This window comes from Falco peregrinus, chromosome 1 (assembly GCF_023634155.1).
Source record: "Falco peregrinus isolate bFalPer1 chromosome 1, bFalPer1.pri, whole genome shotgun sequence".
Taxonomy (NCBI): Eukaryota; Metazoa; Chordata; class Aves; order Falconiformes; family Falconidae; genus Falco; species Falco peregrinus.
Genome location: NC_073721.1, coordinates 87,242,923 through 87,264,002, shown reverse-complemented (window position 1 = coordinate 87,264,002; position 21,080 = coordinate 87,242,923). Strand labels below are relative to the sequence as shown.

General features: G+C 44.4%; 1 protein-coding gene and 1 non-coding gene across 2 annotated transcripts in view; both read right to left on the bottom strand.

Annotated features, from left to right (window-relative positions):
• The window catches only part of KCNK13 (potassium two pore domain channel subfamily K member 13), an 81,603-nt gene extending 63,001 nt beyond the window's left edge, over positions 1-18,602 (bottom strand). The window contains exon 1 of the mRNA XM_055812786.1: positions 17,971-18,602. Within this exon, the coding sequence (XP_055668761.1) occupies positions 17,971-18,307 (337 nt within the window). The 5' untranslated portion in view covers positions 18,308-18,602. The remainder of the gene's footprint in view (positions 1-17,970) is intronic.
• Positions 10,906-15,147, bottom strand: LOC101918579 (uncharacterized). The gene is made up of 3 exons (XR_008748566.1): positions 12,572-15,147; positions 12,288-12,375; positions 10,906-12,104 (listed from the first exon to the last, which is right to left on the bottom strand). It is a non-coding gene; the product is annotated as an uncharacterized LOC101918579 (transcript).
• Positions 18,603-21,080: the final 2,478 nt, after the last annotated feature.

Genomic DNA, 21,080 nt, shown 5'->3' with positions numbered 1-21,080 from the left:
CTTGGTAGCTGGTTATCTGCACATCATGACTTTCACCTTACAGCAGAATACAGGGCCAGGGCCCACTAGACATTACACAGAAAATAAGACTTGCAGAACAGAATGGAAGAATGAGGATGAAAATATTTTTGCCGAAAGCAAGTCCTTCCTCAGCTACAAGAAGCATAATCCCCCGGCAGCTGGGGAATAGTGGGCTGGATACTGTGGGCCAGTAAGACACATCCCGCATCCCTGGTTACAGGAGACTCCCACAGCAGCCAGCACTGGATAAACGCTTCTACACACTGCTTTGCTGGGAGCACCTTCCTTCTCACAAATCACGGGCATCAATCAAAGCACCAGGGTCCAGTTTTTCCAGTTCCATAATTTGGGCATGGCTCCAGTGAATAGATAGAAAAACAGCCAAAACAGCATGGGGGGGAGAAAAGCAGACTGCATTTGCAACCAAGACACTATTTAAGATGAAATGTAAATAAATGATGTGATTAGAATGTTTCAGCGCAATCAGACAAGTCTCCCCTGCTGTGGATGCTTAACTGTTTTCCCGTAAATTCATAGCCTTTTACACTTATTCCTTTCTTCCACAGCTGTCTGAACTTAGAGCTTAGTCACTCGACATTTCTGATATCACAGCAAGGCAAAAGCCGGCTTCTAGATGCCCGCAGCCTTCTTGCTGCAGACAGCTGCACCTCGGAGTGCCGGCCTGCGCTGGGAGCAAGTGCTGGGAAATGCTTGTGGAAGTCAGAGCAGTGATTCTTCTCACCCGTACTTCTTGCTTTGATTTTTCTCTATGCTGATCAGGTGCGGATTCTCTGTCAACTCTAAAATATCTTAAACTAATACTTAAATGTGTTTCACACTTTTTTTTTCCCCGATTACTCATTATGTCAGGAGTTGACATGATTTTGTCAGGATTGCAAACACTTGCCAATGCTCCCCCTTTAATCTGTCAGGGAGGCAATTCTGGGTATGAGACTGTTGTATCTCACAGCTCTAGCAGCAAATAAACACATCGGAAACTGAGCTGGTATTTTTGTATTCTTACGAGCTGCTCATTTTCATGCTAGATCTGGGCTATTCCCTATTACTTCCTTCTTGCGCAACTTGTTCTGTCATGGAAAATAATGATCTGTTTGCAATTGAAAGTGCTGCTGATATAATGCACTGCTCTAAGGGAAAAAAAATAGATGAAGAAACACAACTTTAAGTCATTTTTTCTAGTCAGCACTTGATTTACCCTTGCAGGATCACTCCAGGGACCCCACTGAATTGGAGTAGTCTTGAATTTCAGCTAGGATTGCACAATAGACTCTGAGAAAGGATGCCCTGAAAGTATGCAGAATCAGTGGCAGTTGACACACTTGTGCCCTTTCCTCATCAGCTTCAGCGACTGCTTAAATACCAATCTGACTGCATCAGAGCAACATGACTCCTTGTGCTGCAGGAGAATTTTCTGCCACCAAGGCAGTGTCTGTCAGCAGCACTCATGGAGCATCTATAGCAGTATGATCTAGCTCTCTGCAGCAAGGAATGTGCAGAAATCTGCACAAGTCTTTAAATCCTTAGGAAGGTTCCCAGCACACTGGGACAGCATGTGAGAGGGTTCTGAGCAGAACTGCCAGGCTGAATCTGAGATAGAGGGATGCAATGCATAGAGTGAGATTGTTTTTACTCTAATTAGGTTCCTGGTTCATGTTACTTCCTTATTCAGGAAATTCTTACAATGGTCACAGGCTAGATCCCATCCCTATCCATACACATAGATGAAGTTTAAACTTCTGTGCTCTTGATTAGGATGAGATTGTGCAAATTTTTAACCTTTCCCACAAATAAAAGAACACACCAACATACCCACCCCAAGTAACTATATTTTCTACAAATGCTCTAAATGATTAAAATGCTTCCCACTGAAGTGGTGAGAAGAAAAACAGGCATTCCCTGTGTGAAATAAATGGACAGGCACCATTAATGAACGGACCCTTTCATTATGTTAAAGGTCTTTCCTCTTCAGGAATTACAGATATGCCAGTTAGCAGCAAAGCCTCAAGCTCTAAGTCCTTAACGAAGAAATGAAATGTTGTAGGAACAAGCACCCGTACAATGCTGTAATTATCATGTGTAAGGGATGAAATCTCTCTTAGGATTCATTAAAGTAAGCAGTCCAGAATACACAAGTCAAAAGATTTTGAGCATAGCTTTGCTGTTGAAAGGCAACTGCCTATATTTATAATGTTCTTTTGCTGGATCTGTGTCTTCAAAACATCTGGAATACCTGTGAGTGAGGGACAAAGGCATTTAGCCTGGATAATATTCAGTGGGACCAAAGACAGCTGTATCAGTTCAGTTTGAGCAAGCGGTAGTGAGTACCTATGTACTTTTTTTTGAGTAATTTTTTTTTTAAATCCTTAGGAAGGTTCCCAGCACGCTGGGACAGCGTGTGAGAGGGTTCTGAGCAGGACTGCCAGGCTGAATCTGAGACAGAGGGATGCAATGCATAGAGTGAGATTGTCATTTTGAGTCATGCCACTGTTTTCTTTAGAAGGTTGTATAAGACAACCTGCAGACAGGTTGTATAAGACATTGAATTTAGCCCCTTGAATGCTGGTAAGATAAAAAATTAATCTTAAAATTATCTGCCCTTCAGTGCAACAGCCTCTCCAAGATACAACACAAACTTTTAGACTAAATAAAATGGTATTTCAAAAAGAAGTATTTTGTCCTTGATTTGAGTAGCAAAACACTTTACAATCTGTGTAGAAGTACACTACAAAAGATGGCTTTTAAACTAATTGCAAACTCACATACCTTGTTATTTACATGCTCAACTTTAAATACCTCAGAAAACAATTCCAAAGTTTCTGCAATAAAATCTCATTCATTTCATTTCTTTTCCAGCACCCTCCTGAACCAGACCTTGAAGCAGGACATAATTCATTCTGGGGGAGTGTCTGAGGAAAAACATTGCTAACAGGAGGATTTCTCCTTATAAAAGGACAATTTGCAAAGCAGTAACCAGCTCTTGCTGCATAAATCACAAAATATTTAGCACCTAGTTGTGACAAGCCTGTTACTTGCTACCTTCTATTGCTCTCCTCTTGCCAATTCCAGACAAAAAAAATTTAGAAGGAACAAATGTAGAGAACCTTGAAATTGTCACTAATGGCCTTCAAGAGTAAATGAGGGTGCTCAAGAGTAAATGTTTTATTTCTTTGCAATACTTCAATACTAGCAACTTGTGAAACACATTTCCTTCCAAAATTATATTTTTAGGACTGTATAGGGGTGTCTTGTCACTGGCACTGAACTATAGCAGTCCTGCCAGGAAACAAGGCTGTAATGTAACAGGGAACATAACCCCACGAGGTATCAGAGAATGGTGTCAGAATACACTGTCCAGCTGAAAATGTGGGCAGAATTCCTTTTATGTACCTGTACCAGGAACATCCCAATTAAAATACGGGCAAAGCTAAAGTCTTACTCTTACAGAGAGTGCCAAGACAGTTGTAATGATAAGGGGCTTTGGTTTACAGCTCATCTGAAAGGCAGTGTCTCTTTCAGCACTAGGATGTTTAAATTTGTGGTGAAGTAGCACTTCAGAGAAAGGAATAGTCAGTACTGCTCCCTAAAGCATGTAGGACAGTCTTAAGAATTTTCTCATTAAACCACAAACCCAGCTTGCACCTGCTTACTCAGTGAACTAGGAATATTGCAGCCTGAGACGGACAGTGCAGACTCTAGTTCTTTGGGCAGATGAAAATTCCCATTTAAAGCATTACACATAAAAGATGAAAGGAAGAAGGGCAGCCTGTATAACAAAATTAACTCCTACTTAGAAAAACGAGAGAAACTGTCCAGTACAAAATCTTTTTCTTACAATAAACAGCACCACAGCACCAGTGCAGAGCACAGGGAATGGAAAAAAGGTGTGATGTAGGAAGAAGACAAACGGAAGGAATTAAAAAAAAAAAGGAATTAATCTGCAATATGAAAGAAAAGTTGCATTTAAAGAGAAGTTTCTATTGTAACAGCATTATCCTATTTATATTTTTATAGAAATAACTTCAGAAAAAATCCAGTTTCTGCTTCTAACTGGACTATAACATTTCCTTATTCTCAAAATAATTAATGGACCATGGTGGTTTTGGTAACTACCTTAAGATTTTTGAGCTCGACTACATAAACAACTTTATGCGTGTGCGTAAGAACACGGAATTCAGTACCATGCCTATTTGGTAAGCATTATCCTCTACCAGACAGAACCAGCAAAGCTCATCTGTCTGTACAGGCTACATCTACAACACTGGCATGAATAAGAGAATCAGAAAAACAGACGTACACAAGGAACAGTCTATTTTAGCAAGAAGGCTGGACAGCTGTTGCTGTGAAGTTCTAATTACTGCAAAATACCATTGCAGAAAAGTACAAAATGGATACAAATACATGCTTAAAATAGAAAACTTCTTTTAGTCTGCATCCTCAGTACATTTAAAATCACTTTTGCTACTTCTTTTTTTACAATGTTACAGTTTTACACTGAAGTAATATGCACTTTCCACTTTTTTAGTTTTTTGGTAACTGAAGACTACCAGATTTTCAGCAGAACTGCTTCCTATTAAAAAGTGTTATGCTTAAAATACTTGCCGTTTCTTCCGTGTGAATAAAATCACATTTAGTGTCTTACTAACATTCTTACTATGAGAACAAAACCACCTCGAACTCAAAATTGGTTTGAGGCTACAAAAAGCCTAGGCTATATTTGCAATCAACAGAAACTTCTGATATATTGAATTTTCACATGTCAAGAAGACTGAAACACTTCCACAAGCTATATTCTTCCTTCAGGGATGGAAGTGTGAAATCAATGGAACTCTTTAGCCACATGAATGCTATAAAAATCCCAATATTATAACCCTAAATATTTTTCTTGGCATCTGAATTATATAAGAATATTACAAAGAATACCATTCATGTATAAACCCCTTTTTTTTCATTTTCAATATTGAAACAATTCTGAAGTATTTTTTACTGTGCTAAAAAAAGGTTTAATGTATTAACTGTTGGTGCATCAATCACCTGAACAAATGCTTCATCTTAACAGCTGAAATAATTACAGTGAATAAACAGTTCTAGCCATGTAAATAAACATAAATGGTAACCAAAGCCTTTATTTTCAGTACTTTATATCTTGACTAAACTATTCTAACATTCAGTTAAGACAGTCAGCTAATATTGGGATTTAAGTTTGCAACCCTTCCCCCCTGCATTTATGATTTAATTAGCACAACTTTCCCATTTGTTTTATATGTGGGCTAATCCAAGTCAAAATAATTATTTTATGTTAATAGCTAAAATATAAATCATTATTTGAACTGACTAGTTTTTAATCACTTAAGTCAATATAGTCTTTTTTTTTTTTAATGATCCCACTATTTGGGATCAGCCCCCTTCATTCCTAGAAGTCATTCACTGGACAAATTCAGACTGCTTCCACAACCAGCGATTAATTTGTTTAAATTAGTATTTTTCTTTGCTTTGTCCAATTTATCCCACTTTGTGGCATGTCTAATGTTCTCAGCCCTGATTAGGCTTTTGCTTTCAATTAAAAAAGTAATTTTCCCTCCAGGAAACAGGAGAACTTAGTACTGCATGTTACCACTCCAGTCAGAAAACTCTCATTTGCTGTGTGCTCCAGTACATTGAATTAACCTCTAGCTCAGCCTGCACCATGCTCCTCAGGAAACGTCTGGCTTGGAAAATTATAGGTGCCTTAGAAGTAAGTATTAGGCAGAAGTGGTAGAACGATAGCGGGGAGATCTTTTCACAAGGTGAGTAGGCTGGAGAGCGGCCTGTCTGGAGAACGGAGCTATCCTTCAGCTGGCCCATCTGGAGAAAGCCAACATCTACCTGAGCTTTCCTTGGCTGGTACTTGTATGCTCAGCCTTTGCCAGGGAGATGCTAAAGCAGCCGTGACCACGGTGCCTTTCCCAACCTGCTCACCTTTCTGCAACGGGCTGCAGCGTAAGCGGGGGACACTCCGGCTCTGCCTGCAGCGTTCCCTCCACCTTCACCTAGCGAACGCGCAGAGTTCCCTTCAGACACACAGACCTCCTGCGAAGGTCCTGCTGCACGTCACCTGAAGGACTACGTTCCATTTTCAGCAGTGTTTTGTGCAAAAAATGCCTTAGCTTGGGAGTATACGGACTTCTAGAAGCTTTAATTGTGTTAAATAACTCCTGAATATAGGATCTGGCCATCCAAATCATTTAGGCCTTCCAACAATTTCATATTCTAGGACTTATCTGCCTGTGATTGAAAAGTGGCATCCCACACCGTGGCCCCAGCCATGCCTGTACGTGTCAGCAAGGTCTGGGCATGCCCAGCCACCCTTCATTTCCACTCATCCCCTGGTGTCTGCAGGAAAACAACAAAACCATATTGCCCCAAAAATGAGCAATGGTTTCTTTTGCTAGGTCTCTCTTTTCAACATGTGGGAGATGAAGAGAGCAGTGGAGGGCACAGTGGAGAACATCCACCACTCAGTTTAAATGGAATTTCATTGCCTTCATTCTTCCCCTGTTGAATATGGGTAACTGCTTTCCTCATGCTCTTTTGTCTCGAAGTCACACCAGTACATGTAACAATTAATTACAGCTGCCAAAACAGAGACTTCCAGCAAAGTACTTGGCTCCTTACAGGACCAAGTTCTTGAAAGTAAAGGGTCTGTTTATTTTTAGCTGTCTTTTGATGAGTCTTTTTCCATTCAGGTTTTTTTTTTTTATTCCAGCAGCAGTAAAGACATTGTTATGTCTGATTTCACTGGTTTTAATTAAGTGCTTCTTAGTCCGTGATCAGTTCTATTTTAGGCTTTTTTTAAAGTTTATTTAATTTGAGATTTATACTAAGCAGGGTAACATAAGTGCACATGTTAAAGCTTCATCCTAATACTAAAATGTTGCTTTCATTTCCTGAAGGTTTAAAAAAAAAATCTATGAAGTCCCACGTAAACTTGTCACAAAATTCTTTTTATCGATACTTGAAAAATACAAGTGAAAAATTACCAAAGAACAAGATTCTATATGCAGTGCGCTGAACAACTTGCCTTTTTTTTTTTTTATTTATTTAAGGATAACAGGGATAATGAATACATACTATGAGAGAACCTGGGGAAAAAAGCTCTGGCAGAGGCATCAAAAGGTCATCTAGTCCATTCACTGCCCAATGATGGAATTAAAGATTCCAGCGTCATTCTTCCGGGATGTCTGGTTAAGCTGAGTGTAAAGGTGATGAAGTGTCTATGGCATTCCTAGGGAGGCTGCACAACTGCTTCACTTTACTCAGTGTTAGGAAACTTTTTCTCATGTACGACCTGAATCTTCTTTGTTGCAATTTAAGCCCATTGATCATTGATCCTAGCTGCCATGCACTTAAAGAACAATGTGTTTAATCCTTCCTGCATTGTATTTTCATACATCATACTCTCCTTCACTAATTCCGTTCTTTCAGCTGTGCAACTTCCTTAATTTTTTCAAATTTTTGCGCAAGTTCTGTTTTCTAAATGCCTCATCATACCAATCAGTTCCTTCTAGACTCTGCTTCCAGAGGCGAAGCAGCCGAGATCTGAAAACTGTATTCCAGGCAATGCTTCCCAGTGCAGCACACAGCGGAAATATTACGCTGCAGTCTTCCTCCTATATTTAAATGTGATCTTAAAAGAATTTTTTTTACAAAGGCATAGCAACAGTTCTGGACCGGAGACAGGTGGCAGGCCCCTGCAGAACCCCATCTGAGATACCCTTCTGTTCCGACAATGATCTGGTGAAAACTGGTCAATAAATACAATTTCCAGCTGGTCCCATTGCTAATTCATTGGAACCACATTTCCTCAGGTTGCTTATCCAACGTGAGGCAATGTCAAAAATCATGCTAAAGTCAAGCTATCTGATATCGGTTGCTTGTTTCTTATCCACAGGGTTAGCTACCTTATCATACAACAAAATAGACTGACTTTTATGAGATCTACATTTGGCAATTTCATGTTGATCATTACTTGACTCCTTGTTTCCATTCTAATGTTTACAAATAGTTGATCTGATTACCTACTCAAGCAATGTTCAGTGAATTAAGGTTGTTTGGGCTATAATTTTGTTTTTTAATTCCTTCCTGTCATCATCTTTTTTAAAGACTAGCAAAATATTTGCTATTTTAAGTTGCCTGGAATTTCAGCCCCTTCCATGAATTGCCGAAGGGCTCCTTATAGCTTTAGTAATTTGACTATAGAATGCAGTTGAGTTGGCTAAATGATTTGAAAAGATTTGACAATTTTAGGGATTCTAACCCATTCTTATACTTTCCCCTTTACTACAAGTATTAGTTGTACCACACATCAGTTCAGAGTTGACCTTTTCAGGAGACTGATGCAGAAAAAGGCAAAAAACATCAGCCCTCTTGCATCATTTGTTGAGATCTCTTCCTCTTTTCAAGGCAGACACGTCGTTTTCTCAACAGTATTGTGCTGATGAATGAGTTCACATCACCCTTGACACCCCTTGCTAATAGCATCATGTTTTGAGAGCTGGACTTCCTTTCTATTCTTGAATTTCCACATTATTCCTTTTATTTGTCTTCATTCTTGTGACTGAAACCAGTAACTAACTTAAATTTTGGACATACTGGTCTTTTATTACAGTACCTGTCCTCCTCCTACATTTGGATCACTTAAGTCAGTATCACTCATACCTTTTGTCCGAGAAACTGCTAGCCTGCCTTAAGTAATTTTTTCTTTAGTTTTGGTTCCTCTGAGATTGCACACTGCAGATCTCTGAGTTTATTACAAGTTTTGCTCTTGAAATCCCCTGGTTTTCTGTTCTTCCTCATTCTCCTTTAAAGAATAATGAGCTCTGCCACTCTGCAGTCACAGTTGTCTTCTACACTTTCATTGAAACTAGGCTAAAATCAAATCTGGTGTGCTGATTTGGTTCTGCTACTGCCTGGGTTCCCATCTTTAGATTGCTAGGGTGGGATTTAGAATACCTAAATTTCAACTCCAATAGTATTAGTATCTACCTTTGCACTCAGCATCTCAGCTGTTTTTTTTCCAGGCAGGGAAGAGGAACAGACACGTTAGGGCATATTAATTTATCTGACCTGTATTAGTTATCTTCTGTAAAATTGGATAACTTGAAGACTCTGGCACTAACAAGAAAATTTACAGAGGAGAACTGACCTGGCCCTTCCCCTAACCTTGTGTGTTACAGCCACATGGTTTTCCTTGTGTTTTAACCAGTATCCAAGACAGAACATGCTAGGCTATCACACTTGTACCTTTTTAGATCTTGCTTGTAAAAGAAGTTCCAGGCTGATTTAATTTTATACTTCCTTTCTATGACATGGTTTGCTTTCTTTGAATATTTCAACTTTGTTCTGCAGATAGCAGAGGCTGGTGGCCATCCTGTCATTATAACCACTGTCGTCCTTTTCACATTTTTTCCTACATCTTTGCTTTATACAGATCTGTCATATATTACAGAAAGCTTTCAGTAAAAGTTACAGTGACCCATTTACTTGAGCATGTAAGTCTTTCAAAGGTGGGGAATGTTCTAGTTTATTAACAGATGCAGTCCTAGGTTGGTAGCAATTACAAGTTAAAGTGAGTTGACAACTACTTGGTAGTCTCTGTAAAGCAAGTAAATGGCCTCAGTTTACCTGCAACTTCCCTCAAGCATCAGCCTAAGCAGCCCTTATTGGCAAACACAGAACAAAGCAGGGCAGGGGGTGGCGATGAAGGATGGGAATGAGAAGTGAGGCGCCTTCTGCTCTAGAGATGCCTCTCCTGAGGCACCCTCCCAAGCCAAGGGAAGGGAAACAGTCCCATCCTCCTCCCACAGCATATATATCTTTCAGGCTCTCAGGGCTGTCAATGCAGGAGTATTAGAATGCATTTTAAAGATGACCTATAATTAATGAAAGACTTTTTTATATACACTAGACAAAACTTTCTTCTCCAAATATCAAAACGAGAGAGGAACATTTTTGCCCAATTTGTTTGGTGTTTTTTTTTTACTTCACTGCCAGCTCCCTGCATGTCAAATAAATTTTGTTCTTCGCTGCCTCTAATTTCATTGTTTATGGCTGCTGTGTCCTCTTGTTGGCATCAGGCAAGTCTTGTTGTTCCTCTTTCTTTTGTAGCTCCAATTTTAAGACATATACTGGGTGAGACACTTTTTATCTTTAATTAAAATCCCCTTTGCAGTCCTCTTAATGCAAATGCTACACTATTTTGAAAAAAAACCCAAACCCTGTTTACTCAATGTAGGCCAGCAGGATTGTTTCAATACCTTCTGAAAAAAACAGCCTCCAAAGCAATCAGTGTAACTATTTTTCATTTTGTTTCTCATACATCTCTGAAATATTTCAAAGCAAGATCTTCTCTTCTAAACTTCATCTCCTTGTTCAATGTTAGTTACTCAGCCAAATGCACTTTTCACTTTTAAATTATCACAATGAAGTTGTTGATACATTAATTAGCACAATTACTTTTTTAAGAAGCTGTTTCTTGCATAATGTTTATGCTCATCAGAGTTTCTAGTTTTCTGCACTGAAACTATGAGATCTTTGAATATTTTTTCATCCTGGAAAAAAATTATCATTTTTAAAGTATGCCAAAAAGGAAAGGACAGCAGACGTGACATTCGGTAACCTGTACCCCATCTTTTCAGGGTGTAAGTGGACAACGCCTGTCAAGTCAGAGACTGCAGGATGTGGTAGATTCAAAGGAAAAAAGAGAATATGTGTCACACTAACTTAAGCAATCATGACCTGCACTGATATTTGGAGTATTCCTATCCTCCTGGTCACTCCACAATAGGAGAAAGCAGGGAAACCATCAATACATTACCTTCATCAGAGCTCGTTGGAACTAAATCTTTTATTTGCAAGTGGTTATCTTAAAGAGAATCTGAACAGCGTGGTGCAATCTTTGCACTTCTGCTGGTGAGTATGGCAAGATGACAGAAACTACTTTATATCCAGGAAAGGACTCAGAGGCTTAGTGGCTCGAGGAATGTAATCCAGTCCTTGCATGCTCTGGTACTGTACGTGGTACCAGGGAAAGGCAGGCAGCTCAGCAGGGTGTCTGAAACAGCCCCCATGATGAACAAGTTCTTCCTCATAGGAATGTCTCCATCACCGACAGCAGCCTTGGTGAAAAGCATCCTGGAATCAGTAAAGGATCCATAAAACTTAAAATTATGTACACATTGCCCTCCACTAAATGTAGCCTCTATCAAGAATAGGCAGAATATGAGAGCTGTGGTCAAAGCAGGGACCTGAAACCCAAACTCCCCTTCTTGTGGCAGAACTTTAATCACTATGCTTTTATTCAACAGCTGCATGCCACTGTTTTTAAGGAAAAGATGGATCTCTTTAAAATCAAATCTATAGGGGGTTGCATTCAGGACAGGATTCAGGGTCTGATGCTGTCTTCCAAAGTTCGCAGCTAGGCAACTGACATTCAAGGACAAGAATGACAATAGACTTTATGGGCGTAACAATGAGCTTAGCCTCTCTCAGTCAAAGAATAGTTCTGTTCTCACTGCTGGCCTGGATAAAGTGAAGCAGCGAGATGACACGCTTTATTAATGAATGAGGGGTACAGCTTCAAGCACAACTAAAAGATTCTACTTGTATTGCTTTCCTCTAAATGGCAGGACACGCTTTCTGCACATGCACAACTTCCTTGAAGCATCAGCTCACCAAGAAGCAAGAGAAGACCAGAGTCTATGATTAGAAAAACCCAGAAACTGAATGAATCTACAAAAAAGGGAACACTAGCTCCTGTAAGCTTATCTCTTTGTCCCACCTGGGATTACGGAGCTGTGGTTATGGCTCAGTGGCTGAAGCAGGTCACTTGGAATCATTAGGTCTGCTTGCGCGTAAACAATACTTAAAGAAGAAAAACGTTAGCTAGGAGAACAAAGTACCTTGTGCTGTACAAGTTCAAATAGCTCAGTATGGTTAGGCAATGGCACATCCTTTGGTCTCTGTGACTCCAGGAGCAAGCCTGGTCCTTGGCCTCAGGTGGATCGTTCAGTGCAGTTGTGTTCACTCTACACATGGTAAAGACAGGGTAATCTCAAGGCTACAAGCAGTAGCCCAGCTCTCTGGTTTTAATGACCTTGGTGGTTTGCTGGGCATTATCCCCATGCACACTTTTCTCTTGCACAGCTGTAACTCCACTCAGTAGTAAGTACTGCAGTTACGCAGGTGAAAATGAGGAAACAGGTACTTACTCCGACATCGGTCAGCACTCCCTCCTTCATGCCATTACAGACTGCTCTAACAGGGCCAGTGCAGCTGCCTCACACCATGCAGATATCCCTGTCAGCAAACAATGCTCTTGTCAGCAACCCTCTCTAAGCTGCTTGAAGAAGATGCTGTGACTCCTTCTACCCCTTCTGTACAATAGGCTCTGTTGTTGCTTGTCACTCTGTGGTAAACACCTCACCTGTCACTCCAGGAGATTTTACCTCTTTGGCCTCAGGTAATGCATCAGTGGAGAAATCTCTTTTCTCACCTTGCAAGAAGACTTTACACCTCTGGCCCAACATGCTGCAGCTTCTTGCAGAGAAGAAGGATGCAAATTTTGACAATTTCTCCAGAAAATGTGCCTTGTTTTGTGAGGATGATGCAACTTCCTCCTTCACCTCACTGCTCGTGAACAGTTCACACAGAAAAAACACAAGAGGCAACAGGCACAAATTGAAAATACAGGCAATTCCATTTAACAGGAGAAAAAACCCCTCTTTTACTGCGAGGGTGGTTGAACACCGGCACAGGTTGTCCTGAGAGCTTATGGACTGTCCATGGAGATACCCAGACCCCAGGAGGACACATCCCTGCACAGCTGGCTGCAGCTGACCCCGCCTGGAGCGCAGGCTGGACTAGAGCATCTGCAGAGGATCTGCAGAGACCCTCTCCAACCTCCATCACCCCATGAAAAGGGCAGCTGTATCATACGCCAGTTTGAGGAGTTGCTTCAGGCTGTGCCTTTATGACAAGATACATTTTGTGCCATTTACAGTTAAAATAAACAGGTTTTAATCAAGATCATAATATGGGCTGGGGTGAGCATAGGTGGGGGTTTTTTAAAAGAAAAAGGAAACACAGTCCTTTCAACGTTCTTAAGTTATTCAAAGAAAAATAGCTGCTCATGAGATAAGGGTGTCTTGAGGCATTGACAAATCATTCATTTGACGCAACTGAAGTCAGTAACAGGTTTTTTCCAATGGTTTCAAAGAGCAGAGGAGGATCTAGATGCTGCAAATATCCCAGTATGCTAACCCTCTGTATTGCTCAGGGGTCGTAGTGTCCACCTATTTCCAGTGGAACGGAGGGTGCCCAGGTGTCTGTCACAAAAGGTAGGCAGCGATCCAATGCACTGATCTTCAGACACCTGGGCAGCAGCTCCCTACCTCTTGGAGGCACTACTGTCACAAGGTACCACAGAGGTCCTTCAGTATCAAGAGTGCCTGCTGATGACTGCAACCCTACAGTCTAATGCTGCTGAACACCCAGAGCCTACCAAATGCTGTACCCCCCTCTATAAACCAAATAAACATTCACTGAAGTGCAAATCGGGACTTAGAACTTGTACTTTCTAGTCTGCAGAATATTTTATCAGTCTATGCAAAGTAAATGAGTTTCAACAGAAAACACCGAGAATCCTGGCTTAAAAATATTCCCCAGACCGGTGGTAAGGGCACTCTGCTGAGACACGAGGATGTTGCTTCAAGTCCTTGCTGAGAAAGAAGTTGCTTTGATCTCTCGCGTCCTGAGACAGCACTACTACCACCCAATTTCTAAGCAAAACGGACACTACACTATGTGACAAAGGGCTGATCAGAAACCAAAGTGGGCTTATGGAGGAGCCCAATACACACCTGTGGTCTCCTTCTGCAGGTTAGACTTAGGCATCTGCCTTCATGGGATGGAGAGGCTTCGACCCCATCTTTTTCCTTGGGATCACCTCCTGGCTGGTCTACAGTGTCCCAGTAGGGCAGGTATTTGTCGCTACCTTCCTACATTTCTAATAGTAGCATTAGTGCTGGGTCACACCTTCCAAAAATCACCAATTTGAGCATTAGTTAACAAGCAGACAGTGCATACGTGTCCCAGAGCACAATCGTTAGTTGCAATGTATCCTTCCCCTTTAGTTAGCTAGCAACCCTGGCACAACCCCTGCCACCACTCCTCAAAACAACATTAATAGTAATTACATGGGCAGTGTGTTTTATACTAAATAAAACAGAATAATAGATCACAGGATCATAGAATGTTTTGGGTTGGAGGGGACCTTAAAGATCATCTAGTTCCAACACCCTCCTCTAGACAAGGCTGCTCAAAGCCCCATCCAGCCTGGTCTGACCATGACAAACATGTGGCGTTTATTCCATAATGGCTTACACAGAGTCCAAAAGACATATTAAAATTTGGAGTTACAGGCTGAGTACTGATAGGAATAAACCCTTTTATGGAATGAACTCTAAATTAGTAAACTAAGAAAAGACAAACTATTTATTTCTTATTAGTTCAGCTCTGTTTAGCTTTGTTATTTTCTTGACAAATAAAATTAGGCTGGTTATATTTAGTTTTGACCTCTTGACTTGAAGCACTGACACCATGCTCTGATACCTATGTGAAAAACATTTCATGTGAATCTTAATTAAAAAGACAGTGTTATTCCCTTGGATATCGCAAAACTCTCTTCTTTCCTCTGAAACGCAAAAATACATGATGGTATTTCTAGCTAAAGTACAGGAAGCAGTAGATGCTACAGGTAGCTTTTGAGTGATTCTTTAGCGGTATATCAAAGTGTCTAGGTTTGCATTATTGACTGCAGAAAAAATATATTTATGCTGGTGGAGTAGCAAAATAATTTCCTCTATGCCAAAGAGAAAAAAAGAAATTTACAAAAGAAATAAAAGATGACTGCTTTTACAACAATTTACCTGCTAAATCAAAAGCTCCTATACCAGCACATAGTGCTGAGTGTAGAAAGTTAGCTGATACTAGTAATATGCCATAAAAGCACCCATTCCTGAAAAAGTGCTTTTAGCTGAAGTCACAAAATTCTATTTAGCTGTAGAAATGTAGAAATGTAGAAATGTAGAAATGTAGAAAAGCCACCAGAAGTATAGACTGAAAACCACATGGAATAATCCTTCCACTTTCCTCAGAACTAGCAAGGTCACAAGATGGAGTAATACATGAACTTTGGGGCACTATACTGGGGCATGAAAGATGTGGACCATTTGGGAAGGGCTGACAAGACAGCAAAAATCTTGATTTGAGATGCATAAAACAAACCCTATTGTTAGGACCCCAATACAGTTCATAAAAATGAGCGTGTGGTTGCAGAGCCTGCAGGAGAACCCTCCTGCATGGCACAGCTGAGGGGATCTGGCCAAAGCACAACAGTCTTGTGTACGTCTGGAGAGCCCAGCCTGCAGCACAAGCTAAGATCAAGAGCTGAAACCCACAGTCTCACAAAGTAGCAATGCTACTGAGAAGATTAAGAAAGAGGGATGCCACTGATATGACTGAAAGAGTGCAATGCCACTGACGGGATTAAGAAAAAATGATGCAATTGATAAAACACACCCAGAAAGTGACACCATTGATAAGACTGAGAAAAAGCCATGCCAGTTCAAAAGAAGGGACAGGATGTAAATTGCCAACGTCTATAGAGCAGACACAATCTGAAGCAAAAGGGGTCTCAAGGATATTTTCTTCAGAAACATTGATGGAGCTCTAAATTGTGGGCTATGGAAATCAGCAAGCCTGAGAAACTACCAGAAAGTGTGAGTGGGTAAGTGGATGCTTGTGTTTGCAAGCAGCTACAGTTAGTAAGACCACAGATACCCCTCTCTCCTCTACAATCTCATTTATATATGATAAATATGAATGTTAAGAACTACCGGCATCAGTTAATATATGAGAAGTAACTGTATCACTGCAAAGCGGGGTTACAACATTGGGGTTTTCTGAATGAGAAGACTGAAAGGACACATGACAACGATCTTTGAGTACCTAAGAGGCCATTCTCTGGGTATGAAGGATGGTAAGACAGAAATGCAAGTCACTGAACTGCAGTAAGGTAGACATCAGGAAAACCTTTTTTTCTAGTGAGGATAATAATGCACAAGGCTGGATTCCTTGTGGAAGTTGTGGGATCTCCAACAGTGCAGGTTCAAAATGGCAGCTTGGCCAAACTTCTATTAGGTAAAAAGAAGTCACATATAATTGTCCTCCTCTGGTAACAGAGGTGGACCAGGTGCACTTTGGAGACCTGGTCCCAGTTCTCTTTACTACGATTCTGTGACTGTAGCAAAGGTTAGTATCAACATGTATTTTGCTCATACAAGAAGCACACCTTACAGGAGATGTTACAATGCCAAACGGCTACAGCAGTTTGCAAAAATGGGTTTAACAACGTTAGAAGTTATTTTAAATTACCCGTTCAGCAGAACATTCAAGCATAGTTCTTGGTCTTACAGACAAGGTCTAAGGACACAAACACCCAAATCTTGATGCCCCGAGGAAATATAAAACTAGTGTGATGGCATCTTTCACGATAAAATTAACTGCAGACCTAAGAAACTCAGTGTTTAGGGACAGGCTGAGCAGAACCACCGGAAAGCATCAGGTATTCTACAACCTGCAGCACAAACTCTCACATGTCCTGCATAAAGCAAGGCACCTCAAAACTCTGTCAGGGAACGAGTGTTAACGGAGATTTCCTGAAGAATTGCTGTCGGTAATTAACCAACCATTCCTCAGTGTGCATTTCAAACGTGGAGGAAGACTGATGTGCATTGGAGATAGCATTACCAAGATTTAGTGACTCCATTTGCCCTAGTGGTAAACACACACAACATCGCCTGTCTTTAGCTAAAGGTCTGTTTCTCCAGGCTTTCAGCTGCCCGCAGCTGCCCGAAGGAAGCCTTTCTGTTGACACCCATGGGCTCCCTGGGGTGCGTATGTCAGTGCCTGGTGCTGTCCCTTTGCATCTTGATGTACTCTCGTAAGCCCCCTCGGAATTTCTATTCAGTATCGCCTTCCTCCCGAAGGCTCCTTCAACCTGAATAAACTCGGGTTTATTCCCAAACGAAATAAGCAGCGCCCACCCACTGGTTGATTTTGTCTCTGAAAGCCAGAAGAGCAAAAAGCCGAGTGGTTTGGAACCCAACATTTCCAAGTTGCATGCTTTGTAGCTGGACGCTACAAACCCTATTTTATGGTTCTCATTAAGAACTAACTAGATCCTCAGAAAGGTCCCTTCCGAGCTCACAACCTACGAAGCCACCTACCTCCCGATCTGAGATTCGCTATAATAAGATTTCCCAGCATTTAAAGACATACAGCATTTGTTTAAAGCTTTCGGCTCTGGGCGCGACTGTTCTCCCACAAAATCTGCCACCGCATGCCAAGGCCAAGTTGCTCGGCTAGGCAAGCGAGCCCCGAGGAGGGGGGCTGCCGGCCGGGGAGCGGGGGTGCAGCCGGGAGGGGAGGGCGGACAACCGGCCGGAGCGGGGGGGGGACAGCCAGCCGGGGTGGGGGACAGCTGGCCGGGGAGCGAGGGTACAGCCGGCAGGGGAGGGGGGGACAGCCGGCCGGGGTGGGGGGCAGCTGGCCGGGGAGCGGGGAGGGCAGCCGGCCGCCGCACGCTCCGGGGGCCGTTGCCCGGGGCGCGTCTCATCTCCGCGGCGCGGTGCTTCCCCCCGCAGCGTCTCTTCGGTGGGCGGAGGGAACAAAGGAGCAGCGAGGGGACAGGACCCTGCCCGGCACGGGCACGAAGCCCGCTGAAGCCCGGGGAAGGGGAGAGGGGGCTGCGCATCCCCGCCCGCCCTCGCCCCGCCGCCGCCCCGGTCCCCGCCCGTCCCTCCACGGCCGCCGGCGGGTGCCGCCGCTCACCGATAGTGGAAACGACGGTGCCCACGAAGTAGAAAGCGCCGGTGAAATCCCACCGGGGCCGAATGTCATCGACGCGGATGCCGGCCACGCTGGCCTCCTCGTACTCCCGAAGGAAGTGCCGGAGCTCGGCGCGGCTGAGGTTGTGGCGCCGGGTGAAGTTCTCCAGCCGCTCCTCCCAGCGCTCCTTGGCCTCCCGCTCCGTGGGCAGCTCGATGGCCGAGAAGACGGCGGCGCCGCACAGCATGTACAGCACGATCAGCACCGCCAGCAGGAGGAACCGCGCGTTGTCCGCGTTCAGGCGACCCGCGCTGGAGCAGCAGCCGCCGCGACACGCCATCCTCCGCCCCGCGGGACCGGGCTGCCTCGCCGCCACGCTACGTCGGGGCCCTCCCGCCGCCGCCGCCGCTGCCGCCGCCGCCGCCGGGCATCACGGCGCCGCCCGCCAGGCGTGCGCAGGGCCGCGGCCGCAAGCTCAGGGTGCCGCGGTGCCCGGCGGCGGCGGCGGCGAGTGGCGCTCCCGGGAGCCGTCCGGCACCTCCGCCCCGGGGGCAGGGCACTGCCCCACCGCGCACGGCACGGCCCCGCGGCGGACGGGCTGCGGGCTGCGGCGCATCCTGCGGGCGAGGGAGCCGCCCGTCCCGTCCCGTCCCGTCCCGTCCCGTCCCGCCCCGTCCCGTCCCGTCGCGTCGCGCAGAGCCCCTCAGCCCCGCCGCGCCCCGCGCCGGGCTCCCGGCCCCGCCGGTTTCATATCCCCTTCCTTCCCCGCCCCAAGCACGTCGGAGCGGGGCGCAGGGACAGGCACCGCCAGGCGCCTCCTGCCTGCCGCGGGGGGGGGGCGAGGCGGGACCGGCGGCAGGTCGCCGGGGGGCAGCTCGCCCCGCCGCCCTCCCTCGCCGGCGCGGGGCTCCTCCGCCCCGGTCCGACGGAGGCGGCGGCCCCCAGCTCCGGGCTGGCCGCGCCGTGGCCGCGCCGCGCCCCGGAGGGACGCTCCCCTCAGCAGAGGCGCGGCCGCCGCCTCGAGGGTCTCGCCGGCGCTGCGGGCAGGGCGGGCCGGGCCGGCACCTGGCGGGGCGGGCCCACGGAGGACGGCTGCCCCGCGGCCTCCGCCTCTCCGAGGGGCGGGGGGTGCCCCGCCAGCGGCCGCCGCCTTCCCGCCCGTCGGGGCTGCCGTCCGCCCCGTCCGCTGGGGTCGCCGCGGGCACGGGGCCTCTCACAGAGCCCCGGAGTAAACACCTGCGGCCGATGAGGTGCCCCTGCTATCGAAGCAACACAAATGACCCCCCTCTGCCAAAAGAGGGCACCTCTCGCTCGGCAGGGCTGGCCACCGCTTGCTGTCGCGACAGGTTGTGGCGTCTCCGTCCTCCAGAATCGGGCAGTCGGAGGGCCGCGGAAGGCAGAGGCAGCTCTCCAGCTGCGGTGTGGCTTCAAAACGCATCGTTCTCAGGGGCAAAGAGCTCGCGATCCAAACCTTCTGGAAAAATCCGTGTTACTATAAGGAAAAAAAGCTAAACTCTGCAATATCTGGCAATTACTACAGTGATGAATTCTACTTTAAAATCATTCAGAGCTATAATTCAGCTCTGTAAAACATATTAGTATATAAACACTCTTTCTTTCTAGTGAAAGACAACTTTTAATTTTAGAAAGCAGGTTAATGAGGTATTACTACAACAGCTACCTTTTTTTTTTTTCTTCCCCCCCAGTTAAATGCAGTTAAAAAGCAATGGGAGCTAACACTAAGGTCTTAGCAGTTAGAAATCTCCCTTTGCGGTGCACAATCATACACGCTCAGTGTAAGAGTCACTGGTGGTCTCTCAGCCTGAGGCGTATTCAGGTATCGGGTCAGAGCCCTGGGAGGGGGCTGCGGGCAACTCTGTGCCGGTGCTCGAGGGAGGATCACCAGCTGCGTGGCAGCGCATCTGCTTGGGCACCAGGCACAGAGGAAAGCTAAGTCACTTCCTCACATCGCACAGCAAAGCAACAGCCGAGGATGAATGAGACTCACGCTTCCCCTTTGTTTATTCCCATTGGTTTTATTTGTTTTATTCGTAGGTAATACAGAACACATCATGTTGCAGGATTTTATTCCTTTTTCATTAGTCTGCAGCATAGACTGACATATGGCAATTAAAATTAGCAGCAACACTGGAAGACATTACACAGCCAAAAAAAAGAGGAAGACAAGATGCCAGTCAAACTAACCACACTCTGTGCCAAGTGCTAAAGGTAACCACATGCTTCCATAAAAAATGCTGGTGTATCTTAAAAACTATTGATAGTTACTATTAGAGGAAAAAAACCACACCCCTGTATTTCCCTGCTTTGCCAGAAAGATGGCTCTCAGTCAGTGCTCTCGCAGCCAGCAGAGGCAGAACTGACTGAGCACCCTCAGTCCACACTGAGGTCTTCATCCATCAAAGTTGTCCTTGGGTGGCTTGGAATAGCGCGGTGGGAACAGGAACTTTAACTGCCATTACAACATGTGATTATTGATCTGCTTTTTGAGGTGTGTTTGAGGTGTATCTGAGGTGTATCATCTTTGGCTAGTGTTGGATGCCTGTTTTGGAGAAGGATACATCAAAAAGGTTGGCAGTCTACTTCTGTCATTTAAAAACTATGACATCAATGTGATTGCCCAAAGGAATGTGAACAACGATCACATTATCCCAAGAATTTTCCCGGGAAAATTATTCAAGGCTATTGAGTTCCTCCTATTATTTACATACTATTTTGTTAGTGAGGAAAAGTTATTCTTGTGTTGGTCTTGGGCGTAGGGGGAGCAGGTAAGAATTAATGCAGATAAGAACATCTGGCATGGTTTTGAACAACAATGAAGTGTACTAGTGTCACTGGATATAAAAAATGGCAACTTCCCTTAATTTGTCAAACCTGATCTTCACCAAACTAAAACACTGAAGGATGTGCTGTGATTTAACCTCTTGAGAAAGCAGCTTTTTAAGGACATGCTTACTGTTAAGGGATCAAGAAAGTGTGAGCTGATATTGACTGGAATCCTGAAGTGGAAAATGAGAAGGTGGCTGTCAAATATCACAGGTGTGGCACCTTTTATTGTTTTAAGCTCCTTTTCTTCCTTTACTTCCTCTGTTTTA